Below are 22,936 nucleotides of genomic sequence, written 5' to 3' on the forward strand. Positions count from 1 at the left end.
CCTTGATTTATTCCTCTGAAGATGGATCTAGTACTGTCAATTAAATGGCTTGTGATCTACCTGAGTAGTTCCATTCCTTCAGGACTACGTCTCACCTTTCTTGATTGGAAGATTCAAAATGAGGAAAGTAGAGAAGGACTCTAGTTTTGAGAACCAGACAGTCACAGGAACTTGCTGAGCCTTCAGGTCAGGTTTTCACTGCAAAATGAAATTGGGACTTTAATCCAAATACGGCAATTACCTAGATAACACTGAAAAGATGTACAGATAATTCAGTTGGTTCCTGTTGGCTGAAAGTATCTGGATAGTTACCTTAATTCACTGAAGATAATTATTTATGGAGAACAAAATTTACTTTTCATGTTTCTTATTTTCATTTTGGATGCTCTCTAGATACACACATACACACACGTGCGCACTCACACTTCAAGTCTGAGACATGGTGTCCTGAGCAGAAAGAGAGGCAGAAAGACTTGAGTTTAAGCCCTACCTCAGACACCCTAAGCAAGTAACCTTCCAGTGCCTCAGGGCAAGAATTATGTTCTTCATTACAGTAAATTTCAGAACAAATTAATCTGTAACTGGGAGTTTCCTACATTCATGATCATAGAACTCAACCAAGATAAAAACATGCAAAGTCTAGTTCACTACTTCATGTATATCTATATATATATCTATATCTATATATATATCTGAATATATACCATATATCCGCATGTATAAGTGCTACTGCTTTTTCCATGTTCAACTCTGTCTCTTCCTCTGAGTGGGTGCATGTGTCTCTCTGTCTTTGTCTCTGTCTCTGTCTCTGTGTCCCTCTGTCTGTCTCTCATGTTACTCAACTAGATCATAGGTTCTTAGGTTTAGGGATAGACGCCATCTGGTGTACAACCCTTGTCCCTATTTGACACCTAAGAAAATAAGGCACAGGCACAGACACAGTGCACCTAACTCTGACACGGTGGTTACAGCACTGGATCTGGAGTGAGGAAGACCTGAGTTCAAATCCAGGCTTAAACACTTAATAGTTGTGTGACCCCGAGCAAGTTACTTCATTACTGTTAGCCTCAGTTTCCTTCTTTGTAAGAATGTTTATAATAATAGCACCTATGTCCCAGCATTATTGTGATGATAAGATGTGATATTTGTAAAGTTCTTTGTAAATCTTAAACATTATGTAAGTGCTAATTATTATTGTTACTATTACTATTATAATGAATTATTTAAGAGGTCACAAAGCTAGTCAGTGTATCACATAGGATTTGAACTCAGGGCTTTCTAATTCCAAATCCAACATTCATCTTGCCATTAAGGATAGAACTTTAACATGGGTTTCAACTGCAGTGTGAGGATTTTTAATACTGCTTATATTTTAAGGATATCTATCAATAACACCTACCTTCTTTAAATGCCCTGATTTCTCATCATACCCAAATTTCTACTCCATTCAGAAAAAGAGTAAAATCTTTCTCTCCTCAAGACTTCTTCGTACATAAAAATCCCTTCTTGAGGGCAGGGACTATATCTTATTCGTATTTACAACTCCAATATCTCTTAGCACAATTCTTTGAACATACTAGGTACTCAGTAAATACTTGTTGAAAAAGACTGATTGAATGGATATTGTCTCCCTCTTCACCACATTATATACCTCTCTTCCTTCAGACTTTACGTGAATGCCTGAATGTCTTGAGGAAGCCCGCTTATCTCCCATTAACCTAGTAAGGCCTCACTAGCTCAAATTCCCCTTTGATGCTATGATGCCTCTGTACTTATAGCAAGGACTGTTGGAAAGAGTAGTTTTTACTAGATGAATATGAAACTGAAATATTATGAGAAAAGACATAAGAAAATGTGAAAACCTTGGAGTTAATCTTGTACCCTTTCATAATCCTTCAGTGTCTCCTTCTAGTTAGTTAAAAAAAAAAAAACAACTATATTTTCTGGCTACCCTTTCTGCCAGTACTGCTTATATTACCTGACCTCTGATTACTAAACATTTTGTATATACCTTCCTCATATTTAGAAGAATGTAAGTTCCTTGAGGGTAGGGACTCTTTTATTTTGGTTCTGTATCCTCTGAGCCTAACACTGAGTCAGGGGTATCAATGGCCAAGATTGATGCAATTGCTTTCTATGAGAACATTCAAGCCCTGTATAGCTCTTGTAGGTGAAACATAATCTGTGCCCTGAATATAATAGGTGCTTAATAAATGTTTGTTAATTGAAATTGTATTTGGTTCTGTGGTCATATAAACTCCTAGAATCATAAGAATTTTTTAGAACTTGAAATGACTTTAGAGATCTGATCTACTCCTTTCAAGACATTAAGACCCCCAAAGAGGAAGTAACTTATTAGGGTTAGTCACCTAGCAAAGGATGGATCAAAATGCAGTTTCTCTGAAATTCTATACTGTGCTCTTTCTGCCACCTAATCTCTCCTTTATGACTGCACAAGCTCCTTGAGTGCAAGGACTGTGTTTTCTTCTTGTGTGCTTTACGCCTAGTAGGTAGCATAGTACTTTGTAACTACTGGGTACTTGGCAGATGTTTCATCAATAAAATGCCCCAGGTGTAGTGATGCAAAGGTGTAGTTGTAGCGGTTGCCCACTAGGTGCCACCAGTGTAAGCTCTGGAGGGCATACGCGGGGGAAGCATTTCACTACAAAAGTCAAAGGAGTGCGCTTAATTAAGAATGGTTCAGAAGCTACCTGCTCTCTTGGCCATAGAGAATAAATGAAGGAACAGGGGGAGGAGAAAAGGAGGAGGAGGAAAGCACCTGAAAAAAGCCACACACATTCCACAAAACGCAACATTCTCTGGGCTCTGAGTCAAGAGGAAAGGGTTTATTTTCTTCTTTTTAGAAGGAACTTCATTTGGATCTGGAATGGGCTTTGCATCCTCCTTAATTTTCCCACATAAAGGAGAATCCTTATGCTATGAAGCTTGGGATCAGATTTGAGAGAAGTGACTGGTTTTTTTCCCCCCTATATCAGTTCCATTTCAGATCATGGCCAAATTGAAGCTGATGAAGAGTCTTACCTGGATTTCACTCAGTCTAACCCATACCTGCATCTGACACAGAGGTTAAGCTGTCTGGATGCCTGTGCGTCAGAGAAGGTCTGAGAACACCAGAACTGGGAACTTGCTGACATGACAGCTCACTGCTGGGAATGACCTAGGAGACTGGCCTCAGGAGGGGAGCTACCTGTGGCAAAGGTGCATGCAGTGTGGCTTCCTAGGAGACTCTAGAAGCCCTGTGGAGGGCTGCTCACTTAATCATACAAGTACATAGGTGGGAGGCTGAAATCCACACCATGGCTTCTCATCTCTTTGTGCCTCCTAATGCTTGGAACTGGGTGCCGTTGCTGCTGGTGGTCCTCAAGTTTCCTGGTGCTGCCTGTGATCTGAATGTATCTAGCAACTCTACTTCTCTCTCTGAACCTAAGGCTCATTTTGCTGCTGCTGCTGCTGCTTCTGCTTCTGCTGCTGCTACCCCTGCCAGCTCTGAGCAAGATGAGAGACTGCCTGTTTTTTCTCTGGATTATGATTATGTACAAATTCCGTATGAAGTGACTCTTTGGATACTTCTTGCATCCCTTGCAAAAATAGGTGGGTAAAAAGCATATTGTTTGTATGTATGGGGAGGGGGGGTGTTTGTGTTTGTGTGTGAATGCACACATCCTCACATATGCATGCCTATTTGTGAGTCTTTGTATTTTCTGAAATTCTGTTCCACTCAACTAAGATAAGAGGAAATTTATAAATTCCTCCGTAGGTCTCAAGCCATTTAAAAGAGAAACATTATCACTTCTGAATCATGCCCTGGTATTGGAGAGCCCACTTTTGCACAGATGGCTATTTTAGCCTCAGCAGTGGCTGCTTCCTTCCCAATTTGGGTGTGATGCCATGTGACTAATTATTTGCCATGGGGAAAAAAAAATTCAGCTTCTCTAGTGATGAGCATGAGCAGCACCAGTCATAGATCACAATGCGCTTGCCTCATGCTGAAAATGTAAGTCAAGGTCCAACTCTAATTGTACAAAACCCTCTTCTCTCATACGTACCTGTAAGTTCATACGGTGGCAGTAGCTGCTATTGATTTGCAGGAAGAGGGATTTCTTTTAAAAGGCAACTTACAAATCACTTGAGCATCACAGTTTTTTCTTTTGAGGCTGTAGGATGTTAATCTCTAAATTACTGGTTCAATGCTTAGCCAAAAGGGAAGGACACAGTTGGTCTCCACTTTCTTTTTATAAAAGAAAGTCAATCTGGGCTCAAGGCCTAAATTCTAATGGAAGAGGCCTCTGTGTGAATATCCATGCTGATATGTTGTGTCAAGTGGTTTAAATAATCCCAGAAGGTACTTAGGGACATAGATTTATAGTAGAGAGAAACTCAGAAGGCATTAGGCTACCCCCTCCCTGATTTTATCCATGAGGAAACTGAGGGCCAGAAAGGATAAGGGATTTGCCCAGTGAATGAGGTATGAAATATCATAGATGGGATTTGAACCTACAGCCTCTGACTTCAGAGAGAGTGCTCTTTCTAATGAACACATATGAAGGAAAGAGAGAAATGAAGCTACATATCCAAATATTTCAAGCTCTGAATCACCATTTGCCTCAATCATCATTTCCCACTTTGGATCTCATAGGTAGATCCCCTCATTGAGTTTGTGGGCAAAATGACTTTAGCAGTGATTTATCTTTCTTTTTTGCTTCTGGTCAATTCTTCATAAAATTTTTATTCATATCTTTTAAGAAATATAACCTGTATTTTCCAATATTCCCATAACCTTTGCCCTCTCAGAGAACCACCCTTTAAAACAAAGAATTAAAAAGAGGAAGTACAAAACAGTTCTGCAAAACTAACCAACATAGCCACCAAGTCCTGTATTAGCTGCCTAATAGTCTCCTGCTTCAGCTAAGGCAAGGAGGTTCATTTTGAAATCTCTTCTTTGGGAACAGACTTTGTCCTCATAATTTGAAAGTATTCTGTTTCTGTTGTTTTCTTGTTGTTCTTTCATTTTAGATTGTTGTAGTCATTGGCATGTTGTTTACCCAGTTCTAGCTGCTTCACTTTGTATCAGTTCATAGAAATTTCCCCATGCTTCTCTGTATTCATCATATTTCTTACCATATAGCAATATTCCATTGCATTTAAATGCTAGCATTTGTTCAACCATGCCTCAATCAAAGGACATCTACATTGTTTCCAGTTCTTTGCTACTATAAGACATGCTGCTCTAATTATTTGGTATCTGTGGGAACTTTCTTTTTATCATTGAACTCCTTGAAGCATATGCCAAGCTGTGGTATCTCTGAGTCATTGTATATGGATACAGCTAATTCTTTCTTTAGTAGTGGATTTAAATATTGGAAATATTGGAGTAGAATATTGTTATGAAAATTGGCACTCAATCATACTTTGTTGCTATTGGGGGCAGGGGACTTGGTCAACATCTAGCCATCTTTAGTGATTATAGAGATGTCATCATCATATATTACAGTGATATCTTATTTCTTCTGCTGCTTTGGGGTTACTAAAGAATGAAGGATGAATAAGAATTGTAAGATTCTGGGCCTCTTATACTATTTGCTTGAAATCCGAAATAATAGTGTTCTAGATATTCAGTCACCAATGCTCATGTTTGCTTTAGAAAACTTTATTCCCTTGGAAAACCTAACAGGTAATTTTAAAACCTAAGTGTGTCATGAGCTCATCACTTATGATCTACTTACCTCTTTACCCAGCAGCTATTTGGGGACAGTATATTTAAATTTACATATTCTGCTGAAAAAAAATCAGAAATATATAATTAAGAAGCATGTTAGGGCAGAAATTTTGTACTTCATCATGATCATACCTCATCTTCATTCATAATCTGTAACTCTGAGGAATGATTTAAATACTATTTATAACAGGTATATAGGAACAGAATTGTAAATTGGAGTTTCTTAATTACAGCTTTCTTAATTCTAAATGTTAAGTCTGTGATGTGTCAATAGCATAGAATCCTTGGATTTCAAAGCTAAATGGACTTTAAAATAAAGATCTTATGTTATAGATGTAGAAGCTGAGACCCGGATTGGTGAAGGGATGCCATGTTTTTAGAGAAATTTTATAGCAATTAAAATTATGCATTCACAAAGAGTCAATACAACTAAAATGACTGAACAAAAATTAAGGGACATTCATTTTCATCGTTTTTAATGAATTTAGCCGAGTTTTGTGTCTGAAGGGAAGGAAAATGGTGAATTTAAAGACTGTAAATTCACAGACCCCATATACACCACTTCTAAAATATTCTTTATTATAAAAACTGTTTCTTACTTTGTCATACTGCATAAAATTATAGGCTTGACATTAGAGTTCAAGTCCTGCCTTAAACACTGACCTTTTTCAATCTCAGTTTCTTTATAAAATGGGACTTCTAACATTTATATCCTAGGATTATGTCGAGAATCGAAATGATGTAATATATGCAAATCACTTTGCAAATCTTGAAGCACTATGTAAACTGCAGTCATTATTTCTTCATAATCATTATCTGCTTCCAAAAGAAAAAAAGGAAGAAATCCCTAGGTATGACACTTTACAGAACAAGTTAATTGCTAACTCTCCTTCTTGAATTTTCAATCTAAGTTGCTCATGTCTATTACATCTTAATATTTGTCCAGTCATTTTCAGTCATGTCAGAGTCTTCATGACCACTTTTGGGGTTTTCTTGGCAGAGATACTGAAGTGATTTGCCATGGCCTTCTTTAACTTATTTGACAGATGAGGAAACTGAGGCAAACAGGGTTAAATGATTTGCCCAGGGTCACACAGCTATTAAGTGTCTGCGGTTAGATTTGAACTCAGGAAGTTGAGTCTTCTTAACTCTAGATCCTTCACTCTATCCACTGTGGCACTTAACTGCCCCACATCTTGATATTACAAAAATATAAACATATTTGTTGAATCATTGGGCTAAATGAAAGAGAGGCATCATCCTATTATAGAAAGAATGCAAGACCTGGAGTTGACAGTCATTATAGGTTCAGTTCCTGACTGTAACACTTCTTAGTTATATGATGGTCAGTAAATTATTTAACTTCTCTAAAGTTAAGAAGATTTAACTTCTCTGAAACTTTCCTTCATCATCTCTAAAATGAACATGACAATAACACTTCTAATATATTAGGATGTGGGGAAGAAAATATCCTATAACACTAAGTACTGTAGTACTATTGAGGAAGCACAAAAAACCTCTTTCTTATCCTCTTAAGCCATTTTTTTTTTGTGCTTATTGAAATATTGCCTTCCAGATATTTGTAATTAGCCTGTATCCCCTGGTTAGGATCTTCCCCTTTCTTCCTTTTCTCCTCCCCCCCAATCCATCTCAGATCTAGGATTTGATGGGCAGTAGTAACTCACAATATGTTCATTATGTTTTAGATCAAATTACATTTTTTTTCCTCTGCAGCTTTCTCCTCTACTCTTTTAATGTCACAGTCAAATTAATTGCAGGAAAAATCTGGAGTGTAAAGACCCACATTTAAATTTTACCAAGAAAAGCAAATGGGATCAAGCCAGATGTTTAATTTAATCACCCATTCCATGTTGTTTCAGCTCATTGATGGTTGCCCAGTACCTTTTTAGATTTATACAGGTCTGATGTTTGACTGCTGAGCTTTTCAGAGAAACTCTAGACCTGTAAAAATGTTAAGTCAGAGTCGGACACACAACACAAAAGGAGTAAACTTCAGAATGTGTGTATCAAGAGCATAGTTTTAAAATGGGAAATAATTTAATATCTTTTCCCTGTGGTGACATATAGCAGATGGTATTATCATCAGTTTTGTGTGTATGTTTTTACAATGATCCATGAATGATTTTGTAGCCATATTACAGACTTATATGCCTTATAGCAGAATGTAGCATAACATGGATTCACTTTGGACCTTATGTTGAGACCTTTATTGTTGGAAGTGGGACAAGGCAATACAAATAATGGCATTGTTGGGACAAGAGAGTATAGATTAAATAGAGACACAAAAACATGTGCATAAAATTAGCGAGGGAGTGGAATTGATCAATCAATCAACAGTTTTTGCTCTGTACCATGTACTGTGTTGGACACTGGGTTACAAAGTTAAAAATAAGGGTCTAATCTTCATTCAGCAAGCTTACATTCTGTGTTATAGAGGCATTTATACACTAATGGAAAGAAGATAGTGGCAGTGGTAGTTGGGTTATGAGGGATACATACAGTCACAAACTTTAGAATTAGATTTTAGAGGCCATCTAATCCCATTATTTCGTGATAAATACAGTGATCTTCCTATTGTTGTAATGGTATGTTGTAAAGGGAGTACCATTAACAGAGGTCCTTAATTTTCATACATTACAGACCCTCTTGGCTATCTGGTGAGATATATTGATCTATTCTCAAGAAAATGTTTTTAGATCCATAAAATAAACAGAGGACTTCAAAGGAAACCAATTATCTTGAAATACAGGTATAAAAATATTTTTTAAATGATTTAATGGACGTCATATTAAGAACTTCTCATTTAAGGTATGGGTTGGACTAAATGACAACTGAGATCCTTTCTGCAACTCAAACTAAACAATTCTTTCTACTGATACATAGGGTCATCTTCCATAGCTCAGGACAACTCAGACTATATGTCTTGACAAAACTAATAACTAGATCCCTCAACATGGATCTTATGGATAAATAGAGTAGATTGATCTCTGAGACCCCTAATAGCCCTAGGAACTATGAAAATATGGTACTCAACTCAAAATGTTTAGAGGAAAGTTCTAATGTTTCTCAGTCTAGTTAAAAGTTTGGGGAAAGTAGCTAAGTAGATCTGACTTTGTAACTGTAAATACTTTGTTATTACTGACCTTGTAACTGAGCTAAAAGTTTCACTTCTATCCCACTCACATCACAGGCTTCCCCACAAAATTGACCAGTAACCTGTTAGCAGCCATAACACCTAATCAACACTTTACCCATAAGATAAGGGCAAGGGAAGAGAATGAATAGTTGTTAAGCACCTACTATGTGCTCAGCATGTGCTAAGCCCTTTAACAGTATTTCATCTGGTCCTCACAACAACCCTGTGATGAAGATGCTGTTATTATCCCCATTTTGCAGTTGAGGAAACCGAGACAAACACAGGTGTTATCGTTATTGTTTGGTCGTTTCAGTTGTGTTAAACTTTTCATGCCCCTCATTTTACTTGGCAAGGATACTGGAATGCTTTATCTTTTCCTTCTCCAGCTCATTTACAGATGAGGAACTTAGGCACACAAGGTTGAATGACTTGCCCACGATCATATACCTAAGACTCTGAGACTGGATTTGAACTCATGAAAGAAGAGTCTTCATGATTCTGTCCACTGCACCTTCTATCTACTGTTGAATAAAGAGGATGAAACAGTTGGTGAAGCTGAGGATAACTCCTGAACAATTCAGTATACATCCTATAGAGCTTGATTCCTTCATGGAGTAACAAATTAAGCTAGAAGTTTTTGCTCTTCCATTTGAGAACAAGTGAAGTACTTAGAAGATAAGAGGAAATGTCAAGAATTTAATCTGGCTTTCACATCCAATCCCTCTTTTCCAGTCCCATTGCCACCATCCTAGGACAATTCTCACGACTTCTTACTTGGACTATTGCACTAACCTTACTCACACATCTCCCTTCCTCTTCACTCTCTTCTCTCAAATCCACTCTGCTAATTAATTTTTTTAAAACAGTCACAGAGAGGTTAAGTGACTTTCCTAGGGTCACACAACTGGTATTTGTGGCAGGATTTGAATCTAGTGCCCTGTCTTCTATAACATATTGTCCTTACAGCCTTTCCTCTTTGCAGTGTCTTCTTTCTTGGTGATCTTATAATCTTTCATGGGTTCGATGATAATGTCTATGCCTATGCCTTCCAGTTCCGTATATCCGGCCCTAGTCTCTATCCCGCGTTCCAGTGCTACATCTCCAGTTACCTGCTGGAGACCACTTCTTTGTTATGTAAGTATCTCAAACTCAACATGTTCAAAACAGAATTCATTATATTCCTCCTTTAACCTATATTTCCTCCAAACTTCCCTATTTTAATTGTCAGTATCTTTCATTAAACTGGGTTCACCACCTCAGTGTCATCCTTAACTCTTCCCTCTCTCTCACCCCTATAATTCATCAATTGTCAAATCTTGTAGATTCTCCCTATGACTATTTCTGCCTCCCTCCCCTTTCAAGACCTTTCAGTGACTCATTAACTCTACTTCACCATCGTGACTTTTAAAGCACTTTGTGATTACTCATTTATTGTATATTGCTGCCCTGAACACAATACGCTTTAAAAAATATTTAAACAGACCTGTGATTTCAATGGGGTTAGGAATTCACAATAAACAAATGATTCTTTCTACCAAAGTGTACCAGGTCATAGACGGTTTCCCTGAGTGCTGAGATGTTAAGTCACCTGTCCAGGGCTCTTTAACCAGCACACACTATATGCTTTCTTGCTAAACTAGCTTATTTGCTGTTTTCTGAACATGTTTTTCCTCTTCTTACTTCCATGACTTTCTGTGAAGCTGTGCTTCATGCCAGGAATGCACTTTCTTCTCACCTTTGCCTCTTAGAATCTTTATTTTACTTTAAGGTCAACCTCAGGTATATTTTTCTATGAGAAGTTTTTCCTAAACCTAAATATGTTTAGAGTTCTTACATTTCTCAAATCAAGTAAATGCATATGTCATTTCTACCTCCTCTCTCCTCCTGAATGTTTTCTTCTCTTTAGGTTTTTGAAACACCACTCTCTCCTGGTTTTCCTTATACCTATCTGCCCTCTCTTTCACTATATCCTTTACTGGATCCTCCTCAAGATCATGCCCTCTAACCATAGGTTGAAACCCTCAGGAATCTGTCCTGGGTCTTCTCTTGTCCCTCTATACTACTTCCCTTAGTGACCTCATCAGCTCCCATGGATTTAACTGCCATTTTCATGCTGATGATTCTCAGATCTACCTTTCTTGCACCAATGTCTCTTCTCATATCTCTATTAGCCTTTCAAACATCTTGAACTTGATTACAGTAGTCATCTTAAATTCAATATATACAAAGCAAAACTCATTTTCCCTTAAATCCCCCCTCCTCTCCTACCTTCCCTATTTCTGTAGAAGGCAACATCATCTTCCTAGAACCTCAGCCTTTTAACCTATGAATCTTTCTGGACTCTTCAGTATCCCTCACCCACCATATACAAGCTGTTGCTAAGGCTTGCTGATTTCACCTTTACATCTCCCAAGTATGTTCCCTTCTCTCCTCTGAAATGACCACTATTCTAGTGCAGTTTCCCATAATTTCATGCCCTCACTACTACATTTACTATTCAGCCACTAAAGTGATTTTCCTAAAACACAGTTATGATCATCTCTCTCTCTCTCTCTCTCTCTCTCTCTCTCTCTCTCTCTCTCTCTCTCTCTCTCTCTCTCTCTCACACACACACACACACACACACACACACACACACACACACACACACACCACTCAATAAACTCCAATAGTCTCCAGGAGCAAATAGAAAATGCTCTATTTGACATTCAAAGCCTTTTATTATTTAACCTCCTCTTACCTTTCCAATCTTACACCTTTCTCCCTGGCACGTAGTACTCCTCCATCCAATGACAATAGCCTTCTACCTTTTCCACAAATAAGACACTCTATCTCTCTGCTCCAGGCATTTTTCTCTGGCTACGCCATGTGCCTGGAACACACACTCTCCCTCCTTCAATCCAACTGCTGACTTCTCTGGCTTCCTTTAAGTCACAACTAAAATCTGACTTTCTACAGAAGTCTTCCCCAACCCCTCTTAATTCCAGTGCTTCCCTCTCTTAATTATTTCCTATTTATCATATATACATATATATATATGTGAGATATATATGTGTGTGTATATATATATATATAAACTTGCTTTGTATATATTTGTTTTCATGTTGTCTCTCTCTCATTGGCTTATAAGCTGTATGAGGGCTGGGACTATTTTTTGCCTCTTTTTTGTATCCTTAGTACAGTACCTGGCACACAGTAGACACTTAATAAAGGTTTATTGAACTAAACTGAGAGCAGAGAATGTTTTTCATTTTCTTTATATCTTCAGACCTGCTAACACTACAGTGTACATAGTAGGAGCTTAATAAATGCATTCTGGATTAGACTAGAATTATACTGTCATACTATTATTTAATTTTTGCTATGTGTATTCTTGGGCCCCTAATGAGTTTGTAAGCTTTTCACAATCAGGGACTTTAAAAACATTTTGGTATCTTCCAAAGGCTTATCACACTGCCATAAAAATAACTAATACTCAACAAAAAAACTTGTTAAATGAATCATGAATAAATCCCTGACATCAGATTATTTTCTTGTCATTAATTTCTCTTTAGATACTGGATGTAGAAATAAAAATATCAACAAAAAACATTCTGATTTTTTTGAATTTTCTGACTGCTTAGATTCTAGAAGAAAAGAAATATATAGTAGTATATAGTTTTTATTTTACTAATAGGATAAACCAAAGTTGAAAGGCTGCATTCTAAACTCTTTGGAAATGCAAACTCAGTGAGTCAATGGTGTGACAAGACAGTCAGAAAAAAAAATCAATCTTGGGTAGCACTGGAATAGTCCAAAATAAGGGGATAAGGGGATGATAGTCCTGCTGCACTCTCATGAACCAAAGGTACATCTCTCTCTCTCTCTCTCTCTCTCTCTCTCTCTCTCTCTCTCTCTCTCTCTCTCTCTCTCTCTCTCTCTCTCTCTCTCTTTGTCTCCTGTCTCTCTGTCTCTGTCAACATGTAGCTCCCACTGAAGACACCTGGTTAAAGATATGTATGGTATTTCCCAAATCTCTGAGGGTGTGTCCTCACTCACAAAGATATCATCAAAGATTTTGGAAGGGAAAAGAGCTAAGAAAAGATTTCAGAGAACTCTAGGAAGACTTGTTGAAACTAATGCAGAGTGTGTGAGAACTGAGAGAATATATATGTATATGTGTATGCATATACACACATATATACACATACACCCACATATATACATATGAATATATATATGTATATGTGTGTATACATATATATATATATATATAATGCAATATAAAGACAAACAACTGTGAAAGACAAAAATTCTGAGCAAATCAACACAATGACCAACTACAATTCCATGTTTCATGATGAAACATGCTCCCCACCTCCTGACAGAGAGGTGATGAAATCAGGGTGCAAGAATACATGTGTATATACATACATACATACATATATATATATATAGTTATATATATAGTTTTTTTCCTTCTACCTTCTCCACTCCCTCATTAAAACAGAAAGGAAAAAATCCTTGTTAACAAATATGCATAGTCAAGCAAAACAAATTCATTCATTGGCTATGTCATATACACTATATGTCATTCATGTCTCTCTGTGCAAATTCCTCCCTAGGCCTTATCATGTACAAATATATACATGCATACATACATAGTATATATTGGCCTACTTTCATTGATACTGGCATTTATATTGCACATGGCCAATGAAGGAATTTATTTGCTTGGCTATATATATTTGTTACAGGGTTTTTGTTTTTCTTTCTGTTTGAATGAGGGGGTAGAGGAGGAGGGAGGAAAAGAAGGTAAATTTTCATTAACTGAAAAATGAAATTTAAAAAAAAGGTTGTTAAAGAAAAAGATGAAAGGAGAAAATCGAAACAGAGATTTGTGTATGTTGGAAATTAGTCCTAAAATGCTTGTAACTCCCCTGAGTTATTCACAGAATCCCTGAATCCTTGTCAAAATGTTGTCAAGGGAATTCCTGTTTCAGGTAAGATTTGAACTAGGTGGCCATTGAAGTTCCTTTTAACTAAAATTCTATTACTTTGAGAATCCCAACTCCATTTTTGGGAAACTCCCCCTTACAGTCCCTACTTCCCCTTCTACCTTTTCTTTACATAAAAAGTGGCTTTTCCTGTGAATACCCCACATGCCTTAATGTGACTATTTCTCCAAATCTCCTTGACAAGTTTAGGAGTGGGCAGCTAGGTGGTACAGTGAATAGAAAACCTGGCCTGGAGTCATGAAGATTCATTTTTCTGAGTTCAAATCTGACCTCAGGCACTTACTGGATGTGTGACCCTGGGCAAATCACTTAACCCTCTTTGCTTCAGTTTCCTCATCTATCAAATGAGCTGAGAAGGAAATGGCAAACCACTTTAATATCTTTGCTAAGAAAACTCCAAATGGCATTATGAAGAGTTGGACGTAACTGAAAATGACTGAAGAGGGTCAGGAGGAGACATTGGACTGCTCCTTGATGTCCAGAGCTACTTTTAGCCATTCATCTATTCCTTTCCACCTTTCTGATCTGTGGTAGTTGTATATGCCACCCTCTCCCTATCCTTGTTATAGTCATCTATTGACCTCTAGGTCATTCCCATAAGATTCTCACAATCTTTGGCATTGACCCTCCCCAACACCCCCTCCCCCTCCTCTCCTCCCCATGATAATCTTCTTTTATTGTGGGCAGCTAGGTGGTGCAATGGATAGAGCACCAGTGCAGGAGTCAGGAGGACCTGAGTTCAAATTTCACCTCAGACACTTGACACTCACTAGCTGTGTGACCTTGGGCAAGTCACTTTACCTCATTTGCCTCATCCTGGGTCATCTCTAGTCATCCCGATGAATATCTGGTCACTGGATTCAGATGTTTCCAGAGGAGAAGTGAGGCTGGTAACCTGCACAGCCCTCCCTCACTCAAAACAAAGTCAAGTGCAAGTCATGTCATTATTTCTCCGATGGCATGGTCTTCTTCGGCAAGCAAGGACAAACACACACACAATCTTCTCTTATAATCCTCAGGGACTTTGGTATTCATATTGATAATTCTTCTTACACCATAGCTACTCAATTACTCAAACACCTCACTCAGTGACCTCTTTCTCTCCCATTTCAGAAACACATGGTCACATGCACATGGTCATAACTTAGAACTTCAGGCTGCCAGGGAACTGAGCCAGAGGCAGTTAGATGGCACAATGGATAGACTTCATTTTAAGTCCAACCTCAGACATTTTACTAGCTCTGTGACCTTGGGCAAGTCTTTCTTCAACTATAAAATGTAGTTAATAATAGCACCTACCCTTCAGAGTCATTGTGAGTATCAAATGAAATAATATTTGTAAAGCATGTACCCCAATGCCTGGCACATGGTAGGTGTGTTTAATAAATGCTTATTCCCTTTGTCTTCTTCCCCTTCTAGATCTCAAAGTTTAGAACTGTATTCTGTGATCATGTCCCCTCCAATTCCTTCTACCATTTCCACTCCTTCATTTTGCTCTTCAAACTCATCATCATCTCTAGTCCTTTTACCCCTACCTCTCCTCCCCTTCCATCTTACTCACTCTTCATCAGCCTCAAAGCCAGCACTGACCCCATGATCTGCTACTTAATGATTCATTAGCTGCCACCCTAAAATTCCTCACTGCCAGGACCTTCTGCCATTACTGATCTGTTCTCCTCTCTTATTCCAGGCATCCAGAGAAAGTCAAAAATGGAGCTGATTTCACTGGCTGTAAATTTAGAGTTATAACCTTAGCAAAGCCCTCCCTGTTGCTTAGCAATTCTTTTGTCTGCTCTTATTGGTTCTTTCTCCTATTCACCATAGTAACTGTTTCAAACCTTTTTCATCTCTCTTCCTGCCTCCCAACTATAACCCCATTTCCATACTCAGAGTAAATGACATTTCTTTACTGATAAGGATATGTTGAAAAATCCTTCCACTTCCCTCTTCCACTCATCAAAACTTCTCAGCTTCATCATCTATTTTTTAACTTCTGTTATGTTTCAGAAAGAGAGATATTTCTCAAACTTGCTGAAGCTCTTCCACCTTCCTGTGCCCTTCATCACATCCTATCATTCCTCTTCCAGAATCTTGCCCTAAGAGTCATCTCTTGTCCCCTATTCATCTTTAGTCACTCACTTCCCACTGCTTCTTTTCCATATGCTACAAATATTCCCTAGTTTTCCCTATTCTTAAAAAAAGAAAGAAAAGAAAATGCCTTTCTTCGGCTCTTCTTTTTTTTTTTTTTACTTTTTATTGCCAAGCTTTTTGAAAAAAAAGCTTTTTACTTATGATACCTCCACTTCCATATAACTCTCTCACTTTAGCTTGATGAAATCTGCCTTCTGTCCTCTATCCTACTGAAACTACTTTCTGAAAAGTCACTTGTAGTAGTCAAATTCATTCATTGTCTTTTTCAGTGCTCATCTTTGCTGTACAGAATTTGACCCTATTGAACACTCCTTTATTTCTCTAATTACTTTTCCCTTTATTTTGATGAGACACAACACTCTTCTGGTTCACTTTTCACATCAACAGCTTCTTCTCTGTCTTATATGCTGGTCCCTTGCCATCATCCTGACGACTTCAGGTGGGTGTTTCACATTGTTCTGTCTGTGACTTTCTCTTTCTCTCTCTCCTCCCCTCTTCCTCTTCTTCTTTCTCTTCTTATTTTTCTTCTTCTGCTTCTTCTTCTTCTTCTGTCTTCTTCATTTACAACTGTCACCTCTACACCCATGACTTCCAAATTTATCCCTCCAGGATCGCATCTCCAACTTCCTACAGGGCATCAAAACTGATGTCCAATCGATATTTCAAACTCAACATGTCTGAAACTGAAATTATTATTGCCTTTATTCTCCAAGTGTAAGGTCAGTTTCTTCCTTGTGTCTAGTCAGTTTTTGTCAGTGGGACCAGGTACCTACTGTCCCATGTTTGAAATTTTGATTTCAATTATACTTTCAGTCTTACTTCATATTCCTTCCCTTCATGAATTCTCTAATCCAGTTACAGGGAGAAGTTATCTCTTATCCATACATAACATTGTGTTTTGCTCTGTACTTTTTCTTAAATTCAGTTCAGTCATTTTAGTCTAGTCTAACTCTTCGTGACCCCATTTGAAGTTTTCTTGGTAGAGATACTGGAATGGTTTACCATTTCTTTCTCCAGACCATTTTACAGATAAGGAAACTAAGGCAAACAGGGTTGAGTGACTTGCCAGGGTCACATTTCTAGTAAGAATCTGAGGCTGGATCTGGCCTTCCTAATTTCAAGCCCAGTGCTCTATTTATCCACTGTGCCATCTAGGGGCCCTTCCTCAAACTATCTGGAACATATCCCCACCACTACCTAATTTACTTTAAAGTACCTTAAGTACCACCTCCTAAAACTCCTTTCCTGACCCTCCCCTCAGTTATTATCATATTCTTCTCTTCTCTAAATTAGCTGTTATTAATTTATCTGTTTATAAATATCCCTCCAGTACAGCATAATTTATTTGAAGGCATAGATGCTTTCATTTTTGCTTTTGGTAATTCAGAATGTAGTACACTATAAGCATCTAACAAATATGTATTGAAGTGAACTGGCATTATATTTGACTCTGAAGTCTGAAAGAGAATTCTGAGAATGGTAAGGGAAATGAGAATCCTATGATATAAGGAGTATTTGAAAGAAGAGAAAACTTAAGTATGATATCTATCTTCAGGCATTTAAAGGACTGTCTTGTGGAATTGCACAAGGGAAATCCAAGACCAATTGAGGAAAATGACTGAAATATTAGTACTCAATAAAGGGAAGAGGCTTCTATAAATTTGGGGGAAAAATGATTTTCTCATGAAGGAGTGAGTTCACTATTACTGAGTATTTGATTAAAGAATTGACCGTGTATTAGAGGACGTTGTCCAGAACATTCATTTATCAAGTCAATGTTGGCCTTAAGGACTTGTAAAGATTTCTTCCAATTCTGATTTTGTGAATTTGTATTCAATTAGCTATGAAATTACTGATTCTACCTTTCAAATCCGTCCCCTCCTCAGTTACTACTCTAATAATCATCCTAGTAATGAACTCCTTTTAGACTGAATTAATTAGGATGAACTGTTCCCAAGGAATTCCTACCCATCCTTAGAAGCCTATATTAAATACTACCTCCTCTAGTAAGTCTTCCTTGAAAAAAAAAGAAGAGACTGGGAACAATGATACCACATAGCATTTTATTTATGCCTTTCTCCGTGATAGCTATTTGTGTATATATCATATCCTCCTAGGGGAATTTAAGATCTAGGAGAACACCATTTAGCCTTTATCTAATATTAAAATCTTTCCCAATCACCCATCACAGAGCTCTGAACATACTAGATGTCTAACAAATTGAACTGAATTAAAGCTGACTATCAGATCTCTGAATAAACTATATTATCCCTAATATCTGGTTTCAAACTCAGACTTAAGTCCAATTGAGGCACTATTTCTCATTTCCTTTTCCTTGTCTATAAGCATTTTCATTGCTTTCAGATAAGGAAGTGATCATAGAAATAAATAATTCCAACCTATTCATTTTGCTGATATGGAAACTAAGGCCTTCAAAACTTGTTTTACTTAAGATCAAACAGCTTTAAAAAATGGTGGAGTTTGAATTTGAATCTCATTATTCTGACTCAAATAGAATGAAAACTTCTTAGATTCAGATTTTTTTTTCATTTTGTTTCTATATTCCCGGCACCTATGGTTGCACAGCACCTGGCCCACAGTGATCCTTAACTATTACTTATTGAATTGAATCAACTTGACTCCAGATTCAAAATTCTTTTCATATATATACTATGTTGTAATCTTTGTTGGACTGAAGGTGGGAAGTTACAAGAAAGAATACTACATAACAATTCTGGGAGTCAGGATGGTGGAATATGTAGTAAATTGCTGTAGCTCTCCCCTGTTCACCTCCAAACAACCATAAAATACCACCCCAGAATAAATCTTGGAACAGCAGAGCTAGCAGAAAGATGTGATGGAGTGGTCTTTTAGCACAAGAAACTTGGACAATTGACAAGAAAGGTCTGCCTCACTGAGGTAAAAGGGGAGCACAGTCCAGGATGGGAAGGGTCCCAGCAATCCAGCAGTAAGCTCCACCTCACCAAACCAGAAGGGGAACCTAAGCCCAGTGTTTTGGAGCAGGCAAATGCCAATATCAGTAACCCCCATCCTCCCCCTTTCCCTCCCAGTACCTAGCATAGCAAGGAACTGGCAGATTCCAGCTTCAAGAATCACCATGTGCTTCTACATAGCCCTGGGCAAACAGGTAGACTCCAGAGACCAGACTGCCATGTCCTTCAGCATAGTCATGGGGAAATGCAGAAAAAACCCACCAAGCCTCAGAACTCTCCAGACAGCACCACTAGGACCCTAGCTCAGCACCAGGTAAGCTACCAGACCCCTAAGGCCTCCAGCAATACCAGATAACTTCCACCCCTTCAGTGTTGCACCAGAAACAAGAGGCCCCTATGGACCTCAGGGCAACATCATTGCAGCACTAGGTAAAAATCCAGAGGCTGAAGTTCCTAACATAGGTCCTTTCCACCCTGGGAGCAGAGTTCAAATTTAAAAGAAAAGAAAAAGTCTGGGTGGAGGGGGAAGATGAGCCAAAAACAAACAAACAGAAAAGCATCTAAACATAGAAAGTTATTATGGGGACAGGGAAGACCAAGTAACAAACTCAGAAGAGGACAAAAATGTCAAAATACCTATGGACACAAACTTAAAGAAAATAGGAAGTGGTTCTCAAGCCCCAAAAGATTGCAAAGAAGACCTAAAAAAAGAGATAAAAAATCATATAAAAGAGATAGAAGAGAAATTGGGAAAATAAATGAGAGTGAATCAAGAGAATTGTGAAAAAAAGTTCAACACCTTGAAAAACTGCTTAAAAAGTAGAATTGGCCAAATAGAAAAGGAGATACAAAAATCCAGTGAGGCAAACAACTCCTTAAAAAGTACAGTTAACCAAATGGAAAAGAAAGTATAAGAGCTAATTGAGGAAAACCACATCTGAAAATTTAGAATTGAGCAAGTCGGATCTAATGACTGTCCTACGAGACATCATGAATCAATCAAACAAATTTAAGAGATTGAGAAAAATGCAAGAAAATGGAAAAACAACTAACCTGAAAGTAGAACCAGAAGAGACAATACCAGAATCACTGGACTACCTGAAAACCATAATCAAAAGGAGAAACTGAACCACATCTTTCAAGAAATTATGAAAGAAAACTGTCCTGATGTCCTGGAACTAAAGGGCAAAATAAGACATTGAAAGAATACACCAATCACCTCAGGAAAGAGATTCTAAAATAAAAACCCCAAGGAACATTATAGCCAAACTTCAGAACTATCAGGTCAAGGGGAAAATACTATAAGTGGCCAGAAAGAAACAATTTAAATATTGGGAAGTCACAATCAGGGTCAGACAGGAATTGGCAGTTGCAACATTAAATGATTAGAGGTTATGAAGCAAGGTATTCTGGAGGGCAAAGGATCTAGGCGTACAACCAAGATTACCCGGCAGTCAAGGACAGAGTGATTCCCTGCTTCTTCATTGTTTGGAGTCTGATTGGCTCAGAATTAATGTAAATAGAAAATTGTTTTTGTTTTAGCCAGAAACCCTGAGGGTCTTCTACTCCAGGATCTTTTTTCTTTTCTTTTTTTTCTTTCCTTGTTTTTTTTTCTTTCTTTTCCTTTCAAGAAGTCATTCTTTGTCTCCTTTCTTATTAACCCTGAATCAATGAGTAGGCATTGCCTGAGTCAAACTAAGACCTGTTAAATACCTTAGCTTCAAAAGTCCAAGGTTCCCCATTGCATCCTGGGTCCTCCAGTTGTCTTGATCTGTATCTGGTCACTGGACTCATACAGTTCCAGAGGTGAAAGTGTGGCTGGTGACTTTACACAGTGCTTCCTCATTTAAATTAAATTCACTTTTATATCATCACATCACCTCTCTGAAGTTATTGTCCTTTTTGAGAATGAAGGACAGACAACTACTAATCCAGCAAAATTAAGTTTAATTCATGAAGGGGGAAAAAATGGCCATTCAATGAAATAGGATCTCAAGTTCATAAGGAGAAGACCAGAATTTAATTTAAAAAATTGACCTCCAATATCAAGACCCAAGAGTAGCATAAACAGGTAAAAAAGGAAAAAGAAACAATGATTCAGTAAAGTTAAACTATTTATATCCCTACATGGGATATGTTGCCATATGAAAAGTTACTACCAACTGTACAGATAGAAGGAATATACATAGACAGAGGGCATAGTTATAAGATGAATTTGAGGGAATGACATAAGAAAATTAAGGGATGAGAAAGAGGAGTATAATGGATGTGGAAGAAAGGGAGCAGTAGAATGGGGTAAATTATCTCAAATGAAGAAGCAAGGCACACATATTACAGTGAAGGAGAATATGGGAGGGTGAGTGATGGACATTGTTTGAATCTTACTCTCATCTGTATTGGCTCAAATTGGGAATAATATACACAATCAGTTGAATGTAGAAATCTGTTGTACCCAACAGGGAAGTAGGAGGGGAGGAGATAAAATAAAGGGGGAGGGAAGAAGAGGGGCAGGAATTGACAGAAAGAAGGGGAGATTGGGGGAGGTGGCAGAGAGAAGCAAAACACAGATGAGGAGGGAAAGGATGAAAGGAGAGAGAGGACAAACAGGACGAAAAATAGAATGGAGGGAAATACACAGTTAGTAATGATAACTGTGAATGGGAATGGGAAGAAAGAACTCTTTCATAAAATGGGGGCAGAGAGCAGAATGGATCAAAAACCAAAATCCTACAAAATATTGCTTACAAAACACATTTGAAGCAGAGAAACACACACAGAGTAAAAGTAAGAGGCTGAAATGGAATCTATTATACTTCAGCTGAAGTTGAAAAAAAAGCAGGGATAGAAATCTTGATCTTGGACAAAGTAAAAGGGGAAAAAAAAAACATTAAAAGAGATAAGGAAATCTACATCTTGATAAAGGGTAAAAAATGGAATAGTAAAATTAGAAAAGCAAGGAATAGTCTAACTGTCCTGTCTATGGGGAGAGGAAAAACTCATGATCAAACGAGATAGAGAGCGTGACAAAATGAAAAATAGACAATTTTGATTATATCAAATTAAAAAGCTTTTGTACAGGCAAAACCAATGCAATCAATATTAGAAGGAAAGCAGGAAGCTGGGAAACAATCTTTACAGCAAGTGTCTCTGATAAAAGTCCCCATTTCTCAAATATGTAAAGAACTGAGTTAAATTTATGAGGATACAAACCATTCTCCAATTGATATACGGTCAAAAGATATGAACAGGCAATTTTCAAATAAAGAAATCAAAACTATCTATAGGCATATGAAGAAGTGCTCTAAATCACTTTAGATTAGAGAAATGCAAATTAAAACAACTCTGAAAAACCAACTTATACCAATCAGATAGGCTAATATGACAAAAAAGGAAAATGATAAATATTAGAGAGGATATGAGAAAATTGGGATACCAATGTGCTATTTATGGAGTTGTGAACTGATTGAAACATTCTGGAGAACAATTTGGAATTATGACCAAAGAGCAACCAAACTGTGGGTACCCTTTGATTCAGCAATACCACTACTAGATTTATATCCCAAAGAGATCATAAAAAAGGGAAAAGGACCTACATGTGCAAAGATATTTTTTGTGTCTTGGGGGGGTGACAAAATATTGGAAATCTAGGGGATCCCCATTAATTAGAGGTCTGAACAAGCTGTGATATTCGAATGTAATGGAATACTACAGTGCAATAAGAAATGGTGAGTAAGCAGATTACAGAAAAACCTAGAAAGACTTGCACAAACTGATGCAAAGTGAAATGAGCAAAACCAGGAAAACATTGTATCAGCAACATTGTGTGATATGCAACTGTGAATGACTCCTCTCTTCTCAATATCACAATGATCCAAGATAAGGTACAAGACCCTGGGAAGGAAAATTCTATCCATATCCAGATAAAGAATTGATAGACTTT

The 22,936-nt window shown here is 37.6% G+C and overlaps 1 protein-coding gene across 1 annotated transcript in view; it reads left to right on the forward strand.

Annotated features, from left to right (window-relative positions):
- The first annotated feature begins 2,704 nt into the window (after positions 1-2,704).
- SLC9A4 (solute carrier family 9 member A4) overlaps positions 2,705-22,936 on the forward strand; it is a 103,177-nt gene continuing 82,945 nt past the window's right edge. The window contains exon 1 of the mRNA XM_072621732.1: positions 2,705-3,612. Within this exon, the coding sequence (XP_072477833.1) occupies positions 3,318-3,612 (295 nt within the window). The 5' untranslated portion in view covers positions 2,705-3,317. The remainder of the gene's footprint in view (positions 3,613-22,936) is intronic.

The sequence above is a fragment of the Notamacropus eugenii genome, chromosome 6 (assembly GCF_028372415.1).
Source record: "Notamacropus eugenii isolate mMacEug1 chromosome 6, mMacEug1.pri_v2, whole genome shotgun sequence".
In the NCBI taxonomy this organism is placed as follows: domain Eukaryota; kingdom Metazoa; phylum Chordata; class Mammalia; order Diprotodontia; family Macropodidae; genus Notamacropus; species Notamacropus eugenii.